Source organism: Erigeron canadensis, chromosome 2 (assembly GCF_010389155.1).
Source record: "Erigeron canadensis isolate Cc75 chromosome 2, C_canadensis_v1, whole genome shotgun sequence".
Lineage (NCBI taxonomy): Eukaryota > Viridiplantae > Streptophyta > Magnoliopsida > Asterales > Asteraceae > Erigeron > Erigeron canadensis.
The window spans coordinates 23,942,018-23,965,993 of record NC_057762.1 but is presented as its reverse complement, the minus strand read 5'-3'; the positions used below and the strand labels follow the sequence as shown (position 1 = coordinate 23,965,993).

At 34.4% G+C, this 23,976-nt stretch overlaps 1 protein-coding gene across 1 annotated transcript; it reads left to right on the top strand.

Annotated features, from left to right (window-relative positions):
- Nucleotides 1-18,889: 18,889 nt before the first annotated feature.
- On the top strand, nucleotides 18,890-19,529 carry LOC122586877 (histone H2B.5-like). Its single transcript, XM_043758892.1, has one exon. It carries the CDS (start codon nucleotides 18,965-18,967, stop codon nucleotides 19,379-19,381), a length of 417 nt encoding a protein of 138 aa, XP_043614827.1. The 5' UTR covers nucleotides 18,890-18,964; the 3' UTR covers nucleotides 19,382-19,529.
- The last annotated feature ends 4,447 nt before the right edge of the window (nucleotides 19,530-23,976 follow it).

Below are 23,976 nucleotides of genomic sequence, written 5' to 3'. Positions count from 1 at the left end.
TAAGCCAAAAATAAACTTAGGGATAATGGCACCGGAGTGTAACCAACTATGACTAAAAGGTTATGTAGTGTAACCAACTATGAGCAAAAGGTTATGTAATGTAACCAACTACTCGACTAGCTATATAGTGTAACCAACTTTGTAATTCCACTAACAAAAAAAAAGTTATAGAATTATTCATTTCTTTTGCTTCGTTTATCTTCTTCATCTCATCACACGGACTATGGAACACAACTCAATGAGAATTTAAACCCAAATATATTAACCCACCCGATTTACCATATCATTATCAATCAATATATCTTCTTCTATCTATCACTATATATATATATATATATATATATATATATAAATTTCTCCTTCGCCGTCGTAGACAAATGGTTTCACCACGCCGATTCGTAGAAACGAGAGGTCGCTTGTTGCCGGAATCTTCAAAATCAAAATCGTCACCACCATGATTAATGTGGTGTATTTTATAGAGAAAAGAGGTATATATACATACATATAAATATAATTGTTTATATATAAATAAGTAGTAAATATGTATTCTTAATATATGTAACACGTGGCCCCTTTTTTCAATTAAAAAAAATAAAAATGAAAGTGGTAACCGACAACTTGTTTCTCATCTGGTTACTTACATTACATAACCCAACAAACAAAGGTGGTTACACTATATATCTTATCGAGTAGTTGGTTACATTACATAACCTTTTGGTCATAGTTAATTATACTCTGGTACCATTATCCCTTATTTCTATTAGGGATCGAGTTTCATTTATTTGGAATATGACTATTTCAGTAACAAGGTTATTCTCAATTATTTTCTGTGACATTCATCTATAGTCATTTAAAAGAAATGGATACAATGATTATTCAACCATAACTAAAAGTCTAAAATAACCATATTACTAAAAACTATAATAAGATAACATTTAGGGTGAAGGTATGGTTATCACCGTATCAAAACTTCGTATGGTTATAGGCATAGCTATCCGCTCGGTATTTTTGACTCGACTCAAAATTTGATTTTTTAACTCGTAACTTGAATCGTAAGAGTCAGAAAATTTTGATAATACATAATATAACAAACATTATTAAAATGAAATCAAATTTAAAAGCATATAAAAAATTTATGTTTAAAAAGAAATAAAAAAAGTTTAAAAATTAAGAAAAGTATTTTGTGACTCGTGACTCGACTCGTGATTTGGAACATGACTCGGGACGACTTGCACAACAAAACATGAGTCATGCTACGAGTCTAGAGCAAAACCGATCTACTGAGTCGTCTCGTTTTCACTTGATTTTGACTCGACTCATACGAGTCGACTCGTGACTCTTAAGAGTTTGACAACTATACTCATAGTTAATTGGAAGAGTCATGTAGCTTCCAACAAAATATGTTAAACTATGCTTAAAAAATGTCAAGGATGTGGTTGACAATTTTTAGCAAATGCTAGTATGTTACCAACTAAACTTTACCGAATCACATTTAGATTATTAAAAACTATCATTTCGTTAAAGATAACGAGAGCAATTATCTGCATGTTACGGCGGTGAGATGATGAGGGTGATAGGTCATAGAGTATGATTGTTATGTCTAGTTTTGCTAAAAACTAGAGCTCTCCAGTTGCATCTGGAGAGAAGGAAGAATTGTCTGAAATATTTGAAGTCCAGTTGTAATGTACAGTTTATGCAACTGATGACTTCCTCTAGTTGAGATCTGAAGAACAACATCTGAAGACATTCTAGTTGAAGTCGAAGACAACAAGTGAAAGAAAGAGAATAACAATGGCAGTGAAGCCCAGTTGACATTCTAATCAGATTAATCAACTGGAGATCCTCCAGTGTAAATGCTCTTACAACAAGGAGGACCTTTTACACTACATCCTTTTAACCGGATAATAATCTTGTCTGTGTATAAAAGTGCAAAGATGTAGAGTGGCTGAATAAAGTAACCTTTTGTCGTACTTTATTTAGCACACACACAAAGAATTATTTACTAATACTTTTGTGTGCTGTCAACCATATTTGTACGTCGAAGTTGAGATTCCAATGTTCAACCTTCGACTATAAATAGAGGTTCTTGCATAAGCATTTGAACAACTTTGCAAAAACACATGTACCTGCAATATTGTTGGTGAACTTTTGCAATATTCTCTCAATCGCTAAAAAGAACATTTCACAACTCTAAGTGTTTTGATTGTATAAGAGAATTTCCAAGTATGGATCAATTGTATTTCATAGGTTATTAGGATATTCACATTCGTGTATTATCTTAGTTCCGCAATAACCTTGTATTTTATTTAACAATCTATAAATAAAATACACTTGAAAAATTATATATTGTCTCACTAATTTACTTTACTTGTACTTTACATTATTGCTACGTATTTACTTATTTGTATTGTCACCTTAATAAGTAACTTCCAGTTAACCTGGTACACTGTTCACTGCAACTATTCACGTTCAGATACAGTGAACGTGTTGCAAAGTAAACTCACCATCAACATAGAGGTGTCTTCATTACTCATCTAGTAATAGTTGGGACTTACAATGATAGGTCATAGGATGTGATATGTCATAGAGTGTCATAGCCAAATGCCTTAACCGCACGGGTTTCGTCTTCGGATTTAAAAATTCGTCGAAAGTATAGCGAATAACATTTCTAATGAAAGAGCATTAAATTTTAAAAACACTCATATAATTTTTATAATTTATCGATGTACGGTTTTTGAGATAAAATATTTTGAAAAAATTTGAGGAATAAAATGATTAATGGAGGAGAGAAAAGTTGTAGGCATTAATGTATGATACATCATGCATTATCTGTGTACATTGTTGAAATGGAATGTTAAAAGTTGAAACGCCAACCAATGTTTTATAATATAGTATAGATATAGATAATGCACTATTGAATTAATAAATTCCGACAAAAAAGAAGCAAATATAGAAGTTTTCAACACTCGGGATATAAAACCATCCGTATTTGCCGGTAATATATAATGTCACATTTTCTTTGCTCGACAACACCTTTGCACGAGCATTGAATCCGTCGTTTGGTACTGAGGTTGTCGAGGTTGTGAAGGACAAAATGGTTGTTAAACTTGTGGTGTTTGATTGCTTGAACATGTTGCCAGATGTTTTTCGAAATTTTTTTAAAAAAAGAATGTAATTTAATGAGAAAAAAGACTTACTTTTTGGTTGTTTAGTTTTTGAGTTTGTATAGTTAAATACAATCAAATTACAAAAACAAACAATAACTTTGCAAGTGATGCCGATTTCACTCACAGATGCCACATAATTACACCATTCGGTTCCTCTCACTCATAGTTTAAATTTAATGTTAGGCATCTAGCTATCCTGATATCATCTTGTATACGTTTATATTAAAAGTATAGTTTGTTATGTTATAAGGCCGTTCCTTATACGTGTGTCCTTCCGCGTCCGACGCACGCCACCGGGAGGACGCCATTAGCACGGGTGTGTCGTGGCTTGTGTCCGAGATGTTTCTTCCGTGTTTAGACGTGCGGCTTTTGGTTGCTTGTGGGCCCTGAAGTGTACCGTTGTTGAATAAAAAAAAATTCAAATCAAACTTATAAAAACAAACGGCTGGTAGCCATTTTTAAATTATTTTTTCTTTATTTTCATTTTTTATTTATACCACTTCCACACTACCATTTCAAATAACCATCTATAATATACAAATCTCTATCACTTACAAACCATTTTATCTTCCTCAAACCATTCCATAAACCATTTTTCATAAACCATTCCATTCACAATGTTTAGAAGTGTGTGGACTCAATCAGAAGATCTTTGTTTGTCGAGGTGTTAAGTGTTGAGGAGACCGGACCCTGTTACGGGTATGTGTGAAATGAATAATCCTGGCGTATCCTTTTGGGACGACGGTACTGCAATGTTCAACACGAAGACCATGCTGGAGTGTGATCATTTTATTATAAATCGCATGTCCGGAAATAATTTGAGCCTACGGGGTCACAATAAATGACACTGTAACTCGATAATATTAATTGATATCTTAAAGTAATATATTGATTAGTTTGATCACGGAATGATTAATTAAACATAATTAAAGGGTTAGTTATATTTAATTGATTAAAGAGGAGGATTAAAATGTAAAAATCGAAAAATGGACTTGGACCTAAAGTCCATGTAGGGGGACGACAATATGGAGGCCTTTTTAAGCCTTTATGTTGTTTATTTTCCAAGATATGTTACCCTAATTAAGCCCTATAAATAGAGGCTTAATTCTTGGTTTTTTATATACTTTTTCACATAAGCAAATTCTCTCTTTTTTCTTCCTTACTTTGAAGTGGCCGAAATTCCTTCTTCTTGATGGGTTTCGACTTTGAAGTTTAAGGTTCAAGCAATAGGTTGTTTGGTTTGTGATCGAGTACTAGCATACGTTATTCGGGGTGTCTAGTGTGCGATCGTAGAGGGGTTTTGCTTTAAACCCTAAGCATTAATAATAATCTTGTTATTATTATTTTTATTGGAGCTTGCATAAGGTGTTCATATTATAACAGTGGTATCATGAGCCACATATATGATCTATTAATTACAGAGATCAAAACTTGAATAATTAAAAGGTTTTTTTTCTAATTTTTAAATTAATTAAATCGGATCTTGATTAAATAAAAGTTAGGGTTTTTGTTTAATTAAATTTTCAACCTCATTCAATAGAGATTGAAACCCTCAAGCAAGTTTTGAATTGTGAATTGACCTGATTTATGTGATTAATTGCATGATTATGTGTATTTTGATTATTTAAAGTTGTTAAATAATAGTAAAATTACAAAAATTAAATGCAAAATTTATTGTGATTTTACTGGATATATAGATATATATTTTTCAAAGCATGATGATCCAATAATTAGGGTTGATTATTAGTTAATTATGTGACAATGTGAATTTTTCGTGTAAATTTCCTGATGTGCGACAGTTTACTAAAAAATTCATATCAATTAATCGGTAATGAGTTAGAAGCCCAAATTCGGACTGTAGATTTTCGACTCATAGGGCTACAACTTTGTAGTTCTGGTCGAAAGCTGAATCGGACAAAAAAACAGGCTTAAACTGGTCGTGAAGCTACTGGAAATTTCCAGTCAGCATGTTTTATGTGTTTATGTGCTAATTGTTAGTTATTTTGTTTAAAGGCTTACGCAATCAAGGTAACTTGATGCATGTGGTCCTCTTTTCCGGAAGGGGGAGCCGGGTTTAAACATATGCATGAACCATAGTGACCATGTTTAGGTGGCCTACCTTAACTTGTTACTTGATTAAGTAGTTCAGAATTAGTAAAGTTTATTAATTTTTGTATTGTTTATAAGTAGTATAAAGGTGATGCAAAAATTGGTTTTGAAAATAAACTTGATTAAGAACTATCGAAATGGAGATTTCATTAATAAAATTGGAGTCTTGCAACCTTGAGATACACCGGCTCACCCATTTGAACAAACTCTAAGAGAGGTATAAGTCGGAGTGCGCTAGCCTTCTAAAAGGACGGGTTTTTAATTGCGTTCATCGCAAACCTTTGCCCTTGCGCTTCTTTGTGCGTTCAAATGGAGCTACCGAGCTCTCTTGTGTTGTAAGACTATACAAATAATTTTATTAAAATATTATGTTTCGAAGATTATGCATGAGTCTTCAAACATAAACTTTTGATTCACATCAAATGCATTACCCATTTAAAGTTAAGTCAATGCCACCCACTTTGCTAAGAACACTTGCCAGTGCTTTTTGCTCAACGTGAGACGTAGGTGAATTGTATCTCTTCAAGGTGGATTATCACTCGTTGTGAGACAGCGGTGGACTATCTACATGTTCTTAATTGGGCGACTTAAAACGAGTTAAGAGGTGAGACCTTAACCCGTGGCATAAGATGGGACGAAACATGTTTACAAAACACTTAATACCCCTTTACAGTGCTGTTGTAAGTCCCATAATTCTAGGAGTTGCATCAATCCAATTATCGATTCTCGATTACCTTTTGAATACCGTCATTTCTAGCAGATCAACTGATGAAATGATTGTATGTCAAGTTGGATCTTAGCCTTAGTGAAAGTAATTTGTTAGATGAATTTAACAAGGGTAAAATTACATTTCTTAAGGATAATTATCGGAATACTGATAATTGAACTTTTGTCTGTTTTGTAGATGGCAACAAACAATACCACTCAAAACATACATCAATTGGCATTTAGGTCGATGTTGGAAAGGGAAAAACTTTCTAGGCCGAATTTCAATGATTGGTATCGTCAGCTCAGGATCGTTTTGAGAGCTGAAAGGAAATACCAAGTCCTTGAAGAGCCAAGACCCGTTGCTCCTGCTGCCAATGCTTCTAATGAAGTATTAGCGGATTATGCTGCTGCATATGATAGACATAATGAGGTCACTTGTCTGATGTTGGGAAGTATGAATGCTGACCTACAAAAGCAATTTGAGCATTCATTTCCATGTGACATGCTTACTGAACTCAAGTCTATGTTCGAGAAGCAAGCTGGCGTGGAGTTATTCGATCTTATCGATATGCTTATGCAAAGCAAGTACAAATTGGTCTGATTCTCAAGTCCTTATCTAAGGATTTTGAAGAGTTTGGACACAATTATACTATGCATAGCATGGATAAAACCGTTATGGAACTTCTTGCCATGGCTAATGAGTTTGAAAAGAAGTTGCCAAAGAAAACTGCTACTCCCAATGTTCTCATGATCAAGGGGGGAAAGGTCCAAAAAGGCAAACAACCGAAGGGAAAGGGTAAAGCTGAAGGTAAAGGAAAGCAAATTGCTGCTGCTCCTAAACCTAAGAAGACCCCTCCAGCGAAGAAGGAACATCCCGCTAAGAACCTACCTTGTTACTATTGTAATGAAGTGGGTCATTGAAAGCACAATTGTCCTAAGTATCTTGCTGAGTTGAAGAAGAAAAAGCCTGGTACGTCCGAGACTTCAGGTATATTCTTCACCATTGAATTATATTCATTTTCTAAGCGGAATTCATGGGTTTACGACACTGGGTGTGGTACTCATATCTGTAATTCATTACAGGGGCTTAGAAGGGGAAAGAAACTGAAACCGGGATCTTTGCAACTGTTCGTGGGAAATGGCCTACCAGCAACTGTAGAAGAAATCAGAGATTATCATTTGGTTTTACCTAGTGGTTTAATAATTGTTTTAAACGATTTTCATTATGCACCTTCTATTACTAGAGGTGTTATTTCAGTTTCTTTGTTGAAAAACAACGGATTCATAAATATCTTTGATGATATTGGTATTTCAGTTTCTCGAAATAATGTTCATTATTTTGATGCTATTGCTTGTGATGGTATTTATGAAATTGATATGCATGGTTGTGATTCAAAGGATAATTCAATGTATAATGTTAGCAAACGAGTCAAGCCCAATTCGGACTCGACTTATCTTTAGCATTGTCGACTTGCTCATGTTGGCAAGAAACGCATTGAAAGACTTCAAAGGGATGGTGTCTTGCAAACAAATGATGAATCATTTGAAAAATGCGTATCTTGTGTTTCTGGCAAAATGACAAGGAAACCTTTTCAAAATAAACCAGAAATGCCTAAAGAGCTACTTGGACTAATACATTCGGATGTATGTGGCCCATTTAGACATGTGTCAAGGAGAGGTGCTAGCTATTTCGTCACTTTTACGGATGATTTCAGTCGTTATGGTTATGTTTACTTGATTAAGCATAAACATGAAGTCTTTGAAACATTCAAGGAATTTAAAAGTGAAGTGGAGAATCAACTCGGTAGAACCATGAAGATCCTTCGTTCGGATCGAGGTGGTGAATACTTAAGTCAAGAGTTTAAAGATTATCTTAAAGCTTGTGGAATAGTTCAACAGCTTACTCCTCCATATACTCCTCAACACAATGGTGTTTCGGAGAGGAGGAATCGAACCTTGTTGGAAATAGTTCGATCAATTATGAATCATACGACTCTTCCTTTTTCGTTTTGGGATTATGCCCTTGAGACTGCTATTCGCATTCTCAATATGGTTCCAACTAAGAAAGTTGATAAGACACCGCATGAATTGTGGCATGGAAGTGTCCCTCATTTGTCTTACTTAAAGGTCTGGGGATGTAAGGCACTCGTGAAACGAGATACGCCTGACAAGCTTGCACCTAGATATGTCAAGTGCATCTTTATAGGATACCCAAAGGAAACGATGGGTTACTACTTCTACTTTCCTACGAAAAACACTGTCAAGGTCCATCGATATGCTGAGTTCTTTGAGGAGAAACTCATATCTCAAGAAGAAAGTGGGAGGATTGTTGAACTTGATGAGCATCAAGAAGATGTGTCAACTTCTAAAGATACTAGCAATCTTCAACTTGGGGGGGGGGGGGGGGAAATGTTCAAAGAGATGAATCTCAAGATGAACTTCAAGTTGAAGATGAAGCGATTCCACTTCGTAGGTCCTCAAGGACAAAATGTGCTCATGATAGATTAAATCTTATGATTGAGTCTGAAGAACACGTAGTAGGAGATTTGAATGAACCTCCTAATTTCAATGTTGCATTATCAGATCCGGAATCTGACAAATGGCTTGAAGCTGCGAATGTGGAAATGAAATCCATGAAAGACAATCAAGTCTGGAGCTTAGTTGACCTTCCACAAATGGTAGAACCGTTGGGTGCAAGTGGATCTTCAAGAAGAAGACCGACATGGATGGAAATATACACACCTATAAAGCTCGTCTTGTGGCGAAAGGTTATACTCAACTCTTTGGAGTTGATTATGAGGAAACCTTTTCTCCGGTCGCGGACATTAGAGCTATTAGGATCATCTTAGCCATAGCAGCGTACTATGACTTTGAGATATAGCAAATGGATGTCAAAACCACTTTCTTGAATGGTTTTCTAGACGAGGAAGTCTATATGGTACAACCAGAAGGTTTTGTCGATCCTAAATATCCCAACAAAGTATGCAAGCTTCAAAGGTCCATTTATGGACTAAAGCAAGCATCAAGGAGTTGGAATAAAAGGTTTGATGAAGAGATCAAAAAGTTTGAATTTGTTTAGAATCCTGATGAGCCATGTGTATATCGCAAAGCTAGTGGGAGTAATGTTACTTTCCTTGTTTTGTATGTCGATGACATATTGATAATAAGAAATCACATTCCAATGTTGAAAGATGTTAAATCCTATCTTGGAAAGTGTTTCGCTATGAAAGACTTGGGTGAAGCAACATTCATACTTGGAATCAAAATCTATAGAGATAGAAGTAAACGGTTGATCGGATTAAGTCAAAGTGCGTATATAGATAAGATCTTGAAAAGATTCAAGATGGAAAATTCTAAGCGCCGGAACTTGCCTATGCAAGAAGGACTTAATTTATCCAACAAGAATGGTGCTTCTACACCTGAAGAGGTGGAGCGTATGAAGAGAGTCCCTTATGCTTTGGCGGTGGGATCTATCATGTATGTGGTTAGATGCACTAGACCTGATGTTGCGTTTGCGCAAAATATAGTAAGCCGATATCAGCAAAATCCCGGAGAGGATCATTGGACTGCTGTGAAAAACATTCTTAAGTACATGCGTGCTACTAAAGAATAGTTTTTGGTGTATGGAGGAAATCCAGATCAAGAGCTTAAAGTCACTGGATACTGTGATGCTGGATTTCAGACTGATAAGGATGATACCAAGTCTCAGTCAGGGTATGTCTTCATTTTGAATGGAGGAGCAGTAGATTGGAAGAGCAAGAAGCAATCTACTGTTGCTATGTCTACTACTGAGTCTGAGTATATAGCTACTTCGGATGCAGCAATGGAAGCTGTCTGGATCAGAAAGTTTATTTCTAGGCTTGATGTGATGCCATCAAATAATACACCTATGGATTTGTACTGTGACAATTCTGGAGCAATTGTCATTGCCAATGAACCTGGGGTTCAAAAGAATGCCAGACATTACCAAAGAAGATATCACTATGTTTGGGAGCAAATCGAATCACGTGAAATCAATTTACTCAAAGTTCACACAGATTATAACTTGGTGGATCCTTTTACAAAGGCATTGTCAAAGGGAAAGCTAAACAAGCATGTAGAAGGCTTAGGTCTTAGATATTGCTAAGTTATATCATGTAAATCTGTGATTGGTATTTGGATAATGGGATGTTAAACAATTGTTATTTTCAATTAATAAATTTTTATACGCGGTATAAGTGGTTTCATTTTTATAATAATTGTGTTCTATATTTGCTTGTTTAAATCCATGAATATTAGTTGAATATTCTAAATGTCTATTGTCGATTAATTATATGGGAATATAATTAAAGTAAGACAATTGTGAGAGATTGGTGAAAATATTTAAGGGAATATTTTGAAGATGGTGGATCGTACCAAACTCACATGATATTCAAAAGGTGAATATTAGACTTACCCCACAGAACGAATTATCATTTTATGGATCGACGTCATTAAATGAAATTCGTGAAATGGTTACTTTATTTATCCTTTGACTTGGGATACAAGTGAGTTATGCATGTGTGGATTGCATTTCTTGATATAGTTTCTAACGGTCCTGAACAAGGCAGTAATAAAGGGCTATTTTCAGAAATGTTAAGAAACGACATGGCCAGACACTTGTAGTCAATACAGGATTTGTTCCTTCAATTTGCAACTGAAGTATGATACCATTTGGCGCCCTCATTAATTAATTGAAGATATTTGTGTGGCCACACCCAAATGAACTCAAGAAGTTGTCTTGACTAATTTGGCAATCTTAATTAATTGTAGAAATGAGAAACATAATCGTTAAATTATGAAATGACATTAATCCATATTCATAATTAACAAGGGTATCTGAACAAAGGGATATTAAAAACTAAATCATTTCAACTTGGTGATTTAAAAATCTATTCTTAAATATTTCCGGGAGCATTGGAGTGTTGCTAGACGCCAACCAATGTTATTGCCTTTATAATAACATGCTCAAGTGGGAGCTGTTGGAGTGTGATCATTTTATTATAAATCGCATGTCCGGAAATAATTTGAGCCTACGGGGTCACACAAAATGACACGGTAACTCGATAATATTAATTGATATATTAAAGTAATATATTGATTAGTTTGATCATGGAATGATTAATTAAACATAATTAAAGGGTTAGTTATATTTAATTGATTAAAGAGGAGGATTAAAATGTAAAACTCGAAAAATGGACTTGGACCTAAAGTCCATGTAGGGGGACGACAATATGGAGGCCTTTTTAAGCCTTTATGTTGCTTATTTTCCAAGATATGTTAACCCTAATTAAGCCCTATAAATAGAGGCTTAATTCTTGGCTTTTCATATACTTTTTCACATAAGCAAATTCTCTCCTTTTTCTTCCTTGCTTTGAAGTGGCCGAAATTCCTTCTTCTTGAGGGGTTTCGACTTTGAAGTTTAAGGTTCAAGCAAAAGGTTGTTTGGTTTGTGATCGAGTACTAGCATACGTTATTCGGGGTGTCTAGTGTGCGATCGTAGACGGGTTTTGCTTTAAACCCTAAGCATTAATAATAATCTTGTTATTATTATTTTTATTGGAGCTTGCATAAGGTATACGACTCAATTCTAGTCTTTGTTAATTAATTTGATTGCATATATGTTTCGATTTCTTCCGTTGCGCATACTCGTGATTATGTTTGTTTGGGTGTTCATATTATAACAGACCACTAGAGGACCACGAAGCAAGGCTCAACTGCAAGGTCACTGGAGCAGGATTAAGAAGGAATGCAAGCAGTTTGAGGCAATTTGCTCGCAGTTGAATGCACAGGAGAGGGCCGGCAATGATGAGCAATATTATGCAACGACGTATCAGATATATCGGGAAAAGCATGGGAGTGGCTTCAGATACAAGCACTGTTTCAGGCAGCTTATCTTTGTTCCTTTTTAATTGTTTTGGATTATGAAATGGACTTTCTAGTTTGATTAAGTGTGGTTTAGTATTTTTAAGTGTGTTTTAGCAGTTTGAATTGTGTGTTGTCTTTTACTATTGTAATGTTTTTAAGTATTTTAATAATATAAGTCTACTTTATGATTTTATGTTGATGCACGTTGATGTGACAACAACAACTTAGATTTAATATGTTGTTTAGATTGAGACATTATGTTAATTTATGTCGTATCTATATATGTAATTGATATATTATGGACTTTATGTTTTGGTAATGATCGATTACATGTTTTGGAGTTGTATATATATATATGTGTTATGTATGATGTTTGTTGTGTGATATACAAGTACAAACATAATATGTGTTAGGATTCCTTAAGATGAAACACTTAGGAATATAACCAAGTATTACATCTAACGAAGATAAAGTATATCTTCGTTAGAGGCAAACGAAGATAAACTTCGTTTGGTACAAACGAAGATTAACTTCGTTAGATGGGCTGGCAGCTAAGTTCGTAAGAACAAAGCCCAGCAAGCCCAGTTCGACCTGAAACATATATATACGAACGAATACCCTAAGATTATATATGTTCGACATACAAGTACTCCAGACACCTAAGTTCGTTCTATAGCTTATAGAAACGAAGATAGCACAATACGGCTGATTATTTACTTGATAATTAGCGATATACCAGTTTACTAATCAAACTAGTTATCTCGTGAGGATTCCGCACTCACGACATAATCATAGACGATCTCGAGAGCGATCTATAGCTAACGAGGGATTTACATTTTATAAGAACATAAGTTTATTCATATATTTAAAAACATTACAAACTTAATACAGAGAAACATACAACATAATATTAAAAGAGCCTACTTATTTCTTCATCGCATAAACTGCTTTGGTAGTATTGATGAACCCATTCAAGGTGATGAGCGCACAAACAATTTCTTCCACAACTTCTTGAATCTTGTCGAACTTCCCTGCAAATAAGTAAAGTATTGACACTCAAGATCAGTACAATGCCCCTATTTCAAGCTAGTGACTCGAACAAAAATTAGCGCTTCTAGGAGGCAACCCAAGGTTAGGTATTTTTATTTTTAATTTCTTTTGTCTAGTTTTAATGTCATTTAATTTTTATAAACTTCAAAAATCCATAAAATTTGAAAATTTTCAAAAAATCCAAAAAAGATTTTGAAAAAGTTAAAAAATACAAAAAATCCAAAAATATTTTGATTTTAGTTTTGTTTGTTTATTCGTAAGTAGGAGTTTAGTCTTATTTTTATTTTTATTTTTTTGTTCTTTTCTTTTTCTTTTTATTTTTGTATGTTTGATGTATTTGTTGAGTTTGTCTTAGAGATGTTAGAAAGGAGTTAAATGCGGTTGGAATGAAGTTAGCACTTATTTTATCTTGGAAATCAACCGAGCATTTGGAGCACGCGCATTAAACCCGGTAAGTTTCACTTTCTTTTACTCTTTTTATTTACTTTTTCCTATTTCTCATAGTTTTAATTGGTTCATTGTACATTGAGGGCATTGTACAATTCAAGTGTGGGGGGAGAGGTCAATAGGAAAAAGCCGGGTTAATTGGTAGACTTTGAGTTTTTGCTTGTTTGTCCTTATAGTTTAATTACTTTGTCACATAGATTTAATCATATTTAGTAAATAATTGAACTATAAATTCCTTTGGTCAAAATTTTTAATTTATGAAATGTGTTTTGAATGATTAATTAGGCAAATCCCTTCTGGATTGATAACATGACTAGCACACTTCTACCCGAAAACACCAAATATGTGAGATCTTGCTTCATTTTTAGATTGATAGGTGTTACGATTTTGGTTTGATTGCCTTGTAAATTTATCCCTGTCATAGGCTTTTGGATTTATTCAAGAGTAAGGGTTCTTTTAGGACTTTGAACTATGATGTGCAAGTTTGAGGTTAATTTATCCCATTTCTGATTATTTTTTTCTTTGATATGAGTGTGCCGGTGATTGCGTTGATTCTAGAACTTGTCTTAGTTGATCGTCCCGTAGTTTGCTAGATGATAAAGAGGTAAATGTAGGATTAAACCCTTGTTCTTTGTTTATTCACCCTTTGTTTATGTTCATTATTGTTAAACCATGTTTGTGCATGTGTTTAGTAGTTAATCACATCGGTTAGTGAATTACCTTTGTTTAAACCCTTGTTGCACTCATTTTTAGTGCAAGATACATTTAGGAAACTTGTTGAGCCTAGCCTTTTCGTTTGTGTTAAATCCACTTAAATATGTAACATATCCTCACCGTACCAATAGTCGAAATCCTTGGTTGGTCACTAGTTGCCTATACCAGTTGGATGGTTTGGGTTTGTCTTTCTTGTGTCGGGTTGGTGTATTCTCTATGTTAGGGGTAGATTGATTTCGTCATGATTATGGATAAAGTCTAGATTATTCTAATTAGTAAGAGTTATGATTTGTCAACATGTTTCAAAGTTATAAAAAGGGGTACCAATTAGGCAGGGTAAAAAGTAGTTCATAAAAAAAAAAGAGAAAGAAAGAATAAAAAGATTGAAAAACAGAAAAAGTAAAAAAAGAAGAAAAACGAACTTGGACTGTCAGTTGGTATTTCCATCATTTTTGTCAAATCAAAGGAAGTTGGTAAGTTAAATTAAACCAACAATTATTTAAAGATTGGAGTTTGAGTTGGTATGTTTAGTTAAACCAACTAAAAGGTTCTTAGATTGATTATATTTTTTATTTGGAATTAGCAATGTTCGTGTAAGCTAATATGGGTAAGAATTGGTGGTTTGAAGTCATTTGAATGTCATACACCACAATGGTGTCGGTTTGTATCGGTCTATTGGGGGAGTAGTGTCGGGACAACGTCTTTTGGGTTGTGGTTAGATGGCAACTAGTGATATGGGTTGTGTTAGACTAGACTATATGTAAAAACTTTGTTAATTGTTGTGTTATTTTCTTTTAACACCAATTATATCCTAAATTTCCATACACATTGTTTAATGACCCTTGTAAGCCTCCAGAATTGTACATTACAACCGTAAATTACCTTTTTTGATAGACGTTTATGGTGCTTGCGTCATGACGATGAAAGAACGATTGTAGTACAAGCCTATGGTTAAAATATATGCGTCACGACTAGGCTTCGAGTGATTGATACAATATTTCAACCCAATAGTTTGTTAATTGGAGAAAGTTAGTTGAGATGTTCTTCTTTCATTTGATTAAAGTGCTTAGTCGTGTTTTCGAGGCTTGTATATCATTCAAATATTGTCAAACATTTCAATTTTTATTTAAGATTAAAACTGCTTAACCATCTCTTATGTTTTATAACTTTAATGGTTTAGCTTCTTTTTGATAATTGTCATGTTCTTGCGATTGTGAACCAAAGGATTGTTTGTTTTGAAATTTTAATTTGCTTGAGGGCAAGCAAAGCTCAAGTGTGGGGGAATTTGATATCGCTTATTTTATACATATTTATTTTATGCGATATCATCTCTTTTATATATAAATTGTGATCATTTTATGGACTTTTATACTTTATATGTGCTTATATTGAATTATAGGTTCATGAGATAAATTATGTTGAAAGTGAGCTAAATAAAGACTTTTTATGAAGAAATAAAGATTAGAGTTCAAAAGACAGTAAATGTGTCAAGTACTGAAGAAAGTAAATGTGTCAAGTACTGAAGAATATATTTTTTAATGAGCATGGATCACATGTTGGAATAAGGATTGTAAATATAATGAAAATATGATGATAATAATATATACCTGATGATCTAGAGGACCTTGTAAGAGCAATAATGTTTGCCATTGATGTCGGGTTCCCAGAACGAGATGATTGATTAAAGATAAGTATGAGTATGGGAGAGAAAAACACACACAAAGGGTGCAAGATTAGGGTTTTAATTCTTGTAAATGGCATTTACACTTTAGACCCTGGTGTTTAGTATGTGCGTTATAAGTCCTTGTAATTTCAATCATCTAATGGGAAACCCTATAATATGTCTTTTAAAAGTAAATACGCCCATCGTATATTTACTAGATATAGAGATTTCAGTTATTGTCAATTATCATATCACGAATGATAAACGATCAGTGACGGTAATATTTAACGTGGTTCCAACATCACATAGACTTGTTCATGTCGAAGTCAACAGAGGAGAAAAAGAAAAATAGCAATGGCAATGTAAAAGAGTGGTGGTGCTCGTGGGTTTAGAAACAAAAGAGCTAAAATGGCTTTTTAGTCATGTTTGACTCTTAATTAATTTGGACTCTTAATTAATTTGGAGAAGCTCTGACCAAAATAATGTCTTATGTGGGTTTTTAAAATCCATCATATTGAACTTTCACGTGGGCTTTTGGTCTTGCAAAATAGAAGAAGAGGTCAGTTGATGTCGGGCCGAGAAGAGAGTGGAAGTCGGCCAGAAAACCTTGGGACTAAAGTTTGATAATAAGGCAAGTCCACTATTATATAAATAATCTATCTAATCCATCGAATAAGGGGGGAGTTCGTAGGAGGGATTTGGCAGAGGTGCTTAGTTCGATAGTTGGAGAGAGTCAGCCACAAAAGAACCCTCACGTGGGTTCTTTGTGAGGTATTCGACAAGAAGCAGCAACACCTCAAGTTTGGTTCGACTTCGACACAATCGCAAGCTAATAATTTTGTTCGAATTCTTTTACCCCCTTTACTTTATATATTAGATACACTATTGCAAGACTATATTACATACAATTATCATTATGGATTTTATTTATTTAGTAATTGTTAGTTTTATTTATTTTGTCATGAGTAGCTAATTTTCTTTACACACACTTGGATAATGTGAACATGTCATAAAGTTGTCACTTTGTTGTTATAATTGTTGAACAAGGTTTTACGTTTAGTCGAAGATCCATGTTTGTCCAAGTTTATATATTGTTTTGGTTTTTTATGTAAATTAGTTGGTAATTAATTATAGAAGTTCGAGATAAATCTATAGGATTGCTAATTGGTTTATGAAAGAATTAATCGGTCTTTAATTAATTCAAAGTCATCGGAGTTCGAGAGAAACTAGTGATAGAGATTAAAACAGTCGAATTTGGATGAATGTGTTAGTCGTTTATGATATAGAGATCTAAATAGACGACTAATAAGCAGTTCGAGAGAAAGCTTTATTAGGTTAAATCGTAAAACCAACTTAGGACTTAATGCTTGATTGTTATGGTAGAAATTATTCACGAGAGCGATTACTATACTTTTGACAATTAAAGATTTGAGTATAATAAGAGTTCATCTTAATTACATATTAAGTAGTTCAACATAAAAAAGTGGCATTGTGATAATTTGACATGTTAGCTATTCTAAGTGGGTTTGCTTTTTAATATTATTTTTTCACAAATTCTCTTTTTGTTTAATTCCTCGGAATTACTAATTTTTAATAATCAACTAACTACTTTTTCAAAATCCAATATGACGTGGAGTCTTTAAAATCCAACTCTTTTTAAACTGCATTAAACTCGCTTGCTCTAGATCAGTCCCTGTGTTCGATCCTGGACTTGCCTTTTAGCTATACTATATACGAACGGGTCCTCTGCCCGCAAATGTGTAGTAGTCGGTAATTAGGTAGTTCTTGTTTATAAATTTTATAACTCGATTTTACACATAAAAAATATTTACAATTAAAGTCCCTCCAACAACCAAAAATTCAAAAACATTTACATTTCCAGGCCCTTAACGGCTACCTAGATTGTCACTCTATAAATACCAACCCAGAGCATTAACCAGTTTCATCACCATTCCACTTGTGTCTATTCTAAACACTTGTTTCATCTACTAACTCACTCACCATTCCAAATGGCTTCATCTCATCAAACAAGAATGTTCATTGATCTCGTCTCACCGAAGATGAGATGAAAACACGAATCATGGCCGATATCAAAGAGGAAACCCTCCTTCAAACTGACTCTCTGGGGTCCTGGGTTACATACGGTAGAAGTGACAACAATGCAAGTAACACGTTCAGGACATAGAAGCACCAGACCGCAAGGTCTCGAAACACGAAAAGACATATTCGCAGTTTCTGCAAGATGAGAGCAAAACGGTCAAGAGGGTGATCAACAATGTTTTTAAAGCCGCAATGTTTTTTTACAGTACTGTCTTTTTTATTATTGTAATATCTTTTACTTTTAGATAATGTAATGTATGTGTGTTTAATTATAATAAAATGTGTTTTTTTTATTTTGTGTAAAAAAAATTAAATAATAAAATAGTGATGAATAGTTAAGAAGTGGGGAAGAAGTTGGTAGTATAAGGAGAGGGTGTTCTTGGAGAGAAAAAACTGATGAATAATGGAATAAGTGGGTGGTATAAGGAGTGACATAAGTGTTGGAATAAGATTTACACTTATGCTGGCAATTACAGTATTAGATATTTAAATACGGGTACTTCTCCTTTAACTCAATGGTCGAGCAACAACTCTTCATGGTGGAGGTCTCGAATTCAAGATATGAGAATGACATTCCAAAGTATTTCACAAATAAAGTTTTCCAGTGAAGCATGTTTGAGTCTTGTAGAGGGGGGGATGTTTTATCACAATTAAATGTCCTTCATTCGGACGGTTTAGTTGAGAGTTTCTTCTCCTACTAGGTATTGAGGGCGAGGTAACTCTTTAGTGTGGATCAAGTTAAGACAATGTAAGCTAGATCACTTGTTGCGCGCAAATGATAAACGACTCAAAAAAATAATATTTAAATAAGGAGTAATATTTTTCTACATTTTCACATATTGAATACGAAGAAAAAATACTTTATTGGAAGAAATCGGGAGGGATAGTTGATCCTCGTGATTCTAAACAGATCTTCACCGTTGAAATAGATGGTCTCAAAATCAACGGTCAACCATCACGATCCGTGTGATTGAAAACCCACCAATCAAAACATCTTGTCATATTGTATATAAACTAACTCCCCTGTTAAACAGATCTCACCACAATATTATCGTTCTCTCACATTCTTTCAAACACTCTTTCATTCAAAACCAATCCTTTCTTTTCTCAAAACACAAAAATGGCACCAAAGGCCGAGAAAAAACCGGCAGCCGAGAAGAAACCAGTCGCCGAGAAAGCCCCAAAACCCAAGGCCGAGAAGAAGATTCCCCCAAAAGACGCATCCTCTGCAGACAAGAAGAAAAAGAGGCACAAGAAATCGGTGGAGACGTACAAGATTTACATCTTCAAGGTCCTCAAACAGGTCCATCCCGATATCGGGATCTCCAGCAAGGCCATGGGAATCATGAACTCGTTCATCAACGACATCTTCGAGAAGCTCGCGCAGGAGGCCGCCAAGCTGGCCAGGTACAACAAGAAGAACACCCTTTCTTCCCGTGAGATCCAGACCGCCGTCAGACTCGTTCTTCCCGGCGAGTTGGCCAAACACGCCGTCTCCGAGGGTACCAAGGCCGTTACCAAGTTTACAAGCGGTTAGATGAAATATAAGTTTTAATTGTTGATGTAGGTAGAAGAAATTAGCCATTTTAGATTGGAAGTAACTAAAAATATCCTGCAATTTGGTTTGATATGCAAAAGTTTGTGTTTATGTCTTTAATTGTCAATTTTATGATTAATTGACCAAATGCGCTATAGTATTGCTTGTTATATATCGTTGCCTCGTTGGTCCGTAGCTCTATATACGCCTCAAGCTCTTCAAGAAGTTTGTAATTTTTGGTTCTTTTCTGTTATCCTTTTTATCAATGTACCACTCCTGTCACTAGGTATGCCTTGCATATATGTATGTAATAGTTAATGGGATAATTAATTTAGTAACAAAGTGGGGGCATTTCACTATTTCTGTATGCATAGATGAGGTTTAGCTGTAAAGTAAATTTTTTTTAACTACATTGAACTTTCTTTAAAAAAATGTTGGTAAGAATTAAGAAACTTACCAGTACAACAAATCACAAGTTTCCATCCAGGACACGGAAACATGGCTGCTAATTCAGCGAATCGGCCCTGCATCTGATTCTGCATACCTTTGGATTGAAACTGTGTTAACCTTTAAGGCTTTAAGTGAAAAGCTGCGTATATGGCTTTGGTTGAACTTCGATTCTATTCAGTTGATGTTACAATGTTACATGCTTCTGTCATGAGGTTAACTTACCAGGGCAGATGCCATTATCCATAATTGTGTTTTGAATTTTTTTAATATGGCTGTTATTAATCCCAATGGCTTACGTATTAACATTGCATCCTTGATCAACATTTATCCATTGGGTGTATTCCTTCTAATATCGCATTTTAAACGAGGAGTGCTCTAGATAATTCGTTTGTACATGCCTTTACGAATCGCTGAGATGAGGTAGTTTCTTCTGTTGTTTTTGCACATATCATATTCATGGCCCAAATGTCTTCATACTAATACGATGGTTTATGCCTCCTGACTGTACTTCGGTTCTGTTTTGATGTTACAAGTATGATTAAAATACAATCTTCTGGTTCCATACTAAAGCTCATATCTTCATCGCAATAATGTTTTGGTTGGGGAAAAATGGAGATGCATGCGATGGGCCTGTGATAAAAGTTGATTTGGACCCTCTTTAGTTGGTTTCTGAATGAATGATTTATGGGTTTTATATGAACTATATCGGCTTAAAAAGAGATAGAAGCTATGGGCTTCAAAGGACTGTAATGACACTCTGATAATTTTTGAAATACTTGTAGCTTGTTACTTTGTTGCTATAAGTAACCTTCTTTTTTGCTTACATAAGTTATATCAAATTTATAAATCTGTGTTTGTACTTGTTTAGCATAATAAATCAAGAGTTTGTTCACGAGAAACAAATGATCTTGATTATTGTTTCCGTCGGTTTAGAGATGGATTTTTGATTTAAAGACTGATATGCATCAAGCTATGGACTTGCAGCTAAGGTTTACAGTTTAATACCTAGGCAGATTATTGCTGCCAAAGGAGTACCACAAGTAAGTTTCAGGACTTTCTTACTGAAGCAAGTACTTGACGAGAATCTGGTTATATTAGCTTGTTAAGAATGATGTCGTTTGCAGACAATATGGCTTGTAATTCAGTCCTAACCGGTATGTCCTCAAAAGTTGGTAGCCATTATCGTACGGTCTGCCTGTATTCTCTTATCTCATTTAACAATGACAAAAGATATTAGAACTCCTTTTTAACTCGATATATAAGACATTCTCTTATCTTATTCAACCATCTTGTGAAAAGCTGTTTCAAATTTTCGATTTAAGAAGGTTGATAATCACATTTCTCATCTTTTATAAGGTCCCATCTGTAAGCTCTGATAATAGGTCGAGAAAATGTTGTTCAACTAGAGCCTAGAGGGCTGTGTTAATGTTCTGGTTGAATGCGTATACCATTCAGTTAAGTACACAGACTAGCCTGTTATTGAGCTAACTTGCCAGGGCATACATCTTTTTGGTTGTGATTTGAATGGTTTAATATATCTGCTATTAGTCCCAAGGATTACATATTAAGAATGCAATTGTTTAGTATTCATTTGGAACATCACTGCTGCATAAAGTGCAGAAATGGGCCATTGGATTTGTGGGTAATGCTACTAACGAGGTACTAAAATGGCTCTCATAGCAATAACATTGATTAAATGAAGGGATCCGGCGGGTAAGGTTGACCCGGTGCACATCTTATCTGAAGGCAACACGCTTTTTTGACCACACACGCACGTAAATGATATCCTGAAGACTTCTCTTTTCTTAGTCCAGTAACTATGAGAGAGTGAGAGTTATGTTGCATCTTAACACCTAATTTCTCATCTTCACAGGGGTGTTCTATTTATTCGATTTTACTTTGAGAAATGATCTTGATTGTTGTTTCTGTCTGTTTAAACTTTCGGGATGGTTTTTAATTCAAGACTAAGCTACATCAAGCTATTGTGTCAGCTAAGGCTTGCCTGGGTTTGCGTTGGACTGTTGTTGTGATGATGATGTACTGCTATAGACCAAGATTGGTCAATTTATGTTTTTTTTCTCAAATGCATAGTATAAATGGTAATTGGGTTGCAAATAGACCAACTGTGCAGGCCAGATGCTTAGGTATGGTAATGAAAACCTTAATATCTCTAAATGAGCTTTCAAATTTTGCAGCTCAATGGTTTTGGGCTCAAAGTCCGGTGGTTTCAAATTTTCATTAATTTGTAGGGTCAGTTGGTTGTGCCAATGTTTGGGTACAAAGACCGGCTGTTTAGCCTGGATATGAATTATGTCTTTCGCAGACTATACAGCTTGTTATTTCTCCTCCCGGCATGTTTGCAGAGGATAGTTGGCTAGTTGCCATCGTTGTACTGTCTGCCTTATATTCTTTTATTACATTCAAATATGATATGAGGTATTATTACCCTTTTTAAGTCAATAAATACATGTCATTGTTTGCTTGCAATATATTGCATATATGTTATGGTATGAACTTTTCGTTCATAGTGCCATATACAAGGCTTATATAGAATACTTGACAACTTATAAAATATATACAAGGCTTATATAGAATACAAAATGGCTTTGGACTCTGGAGGTATCTATATGAACATACGGGGATTTGGAGATCTATTATAAAAGCTTTACATGACAACATTACTTTGGAGTCTCTCCCAGTTAGAATGTCGAGCATGGAAAGTCATAGAAAATGTAATTGAAAAAATTATGATTTGGGGATAGGGATTAATCAAGTAATTCTGGAGACCAGGAAATGTTGGGGATGGCAATATTATTGGGTTTTGGTTAGACCATTGGCTATACAGTGTACTGAAAGACAAATTTCCAAATCTATATATAGAAGCTAGAAATGGCAAAGAGATGCAAAGTTAGTGATCGTTTTAATTCTAATACAAGTGTTTGTGGGGATGTCGAGCATGGTTAATGATAGATTATCAAGAGGGAATGAAAAGTGGAAGCGGATGGGAGGTAAGAAGTGTGATTTTTCGATGAAGTTAAGGTGTACTTTTTGGTTGACAGGGACTTCAGTATATGTGTTCAATTTGATGGGCTAATTGGGTTCCCAAAAAAGCAACATCTTCATGTGTGCAGTGTGCTATGCAATTTGGAACCGGAATCCGTTGCATCTAATTTTGGCTTGCGAAATTGGCAGATTGCTATGAAGGGCTGGAACCATATCGGTGTTTTTGGTTCAAGGCGACTCCATTTTTTGTACTTTCAAACAGAGTCTTAGTCGAGATTTATATAAATATATGGGTATTGGTTAAAGGTCTAAAAAGATTTACACTCTTATATAGTTATGGTGACTAGTTGGTCTTTGGAAAGCAAGAAATAACTAAAGTTCTTGAAGATGGAGATCAATGTTGGGAAGATTGTTCTTAACATCAAGTTCTCGAGCTTTCTGTAGTATAAAAGTATAACAAAAAATTATAGATTATGATTCTCTAAAGTTAGAAAAACTTTAGGTAAATTTGGAAGGATTTTATCTCCTGAATTAATATCAACGGTCAGAATATATAAACTTTGACCTTTGTCTATATTCACTACTAAAGACTAAAGTTAATCACAATTTTAGAGGATCCATATCAAAAAACTATATATTGGTGTAAATTTAACATAACATAAACAATGTATACACTTTGACCTTTGTGGATTTTACAAAACGTAGTGAATAAAATTTATCTTTAAAAACAAAAGTAAATGCTCAAGAATGTAGAAACAAGCATAAAGGACCTTAAATACTTTTTAATCCGGCCAGGAATTTCGCCCAGTCTCGCTATCTAGTAGTTGTCGCTCCATCTTTACTCATGGACGTTATGGAAGTCTTTAACATACTTGATGGGTTTTTTCTCCAAATGTTCAATCTATCTTATCTTAATCTTAATCTTAATGTTAATATATACTATAAGACAGTTGAACTAATGACTTATTAACCAATTAAATCGCTCAATTTTATCAAATTGACTCTCGCTTATGTCATCATTTAGATAAACTATAAATTAAAATTCCTAATAATAATTATCCTTATATTTAATTTATTTTAAGTTACAATTGTCACTCAAATAAAGAATTCTAATTGTTATCAAAGAAAGTAAAAACAATCAT

Coding starts and splice junctions, on each gene's coding strand:
- LOC122586877 (XM_043758892.1), top strand. CDS start 18,965: ATGGCACCAAAGGCCGAGAAAAAACCGGCAGCCGAGAAGAAACCAGTC.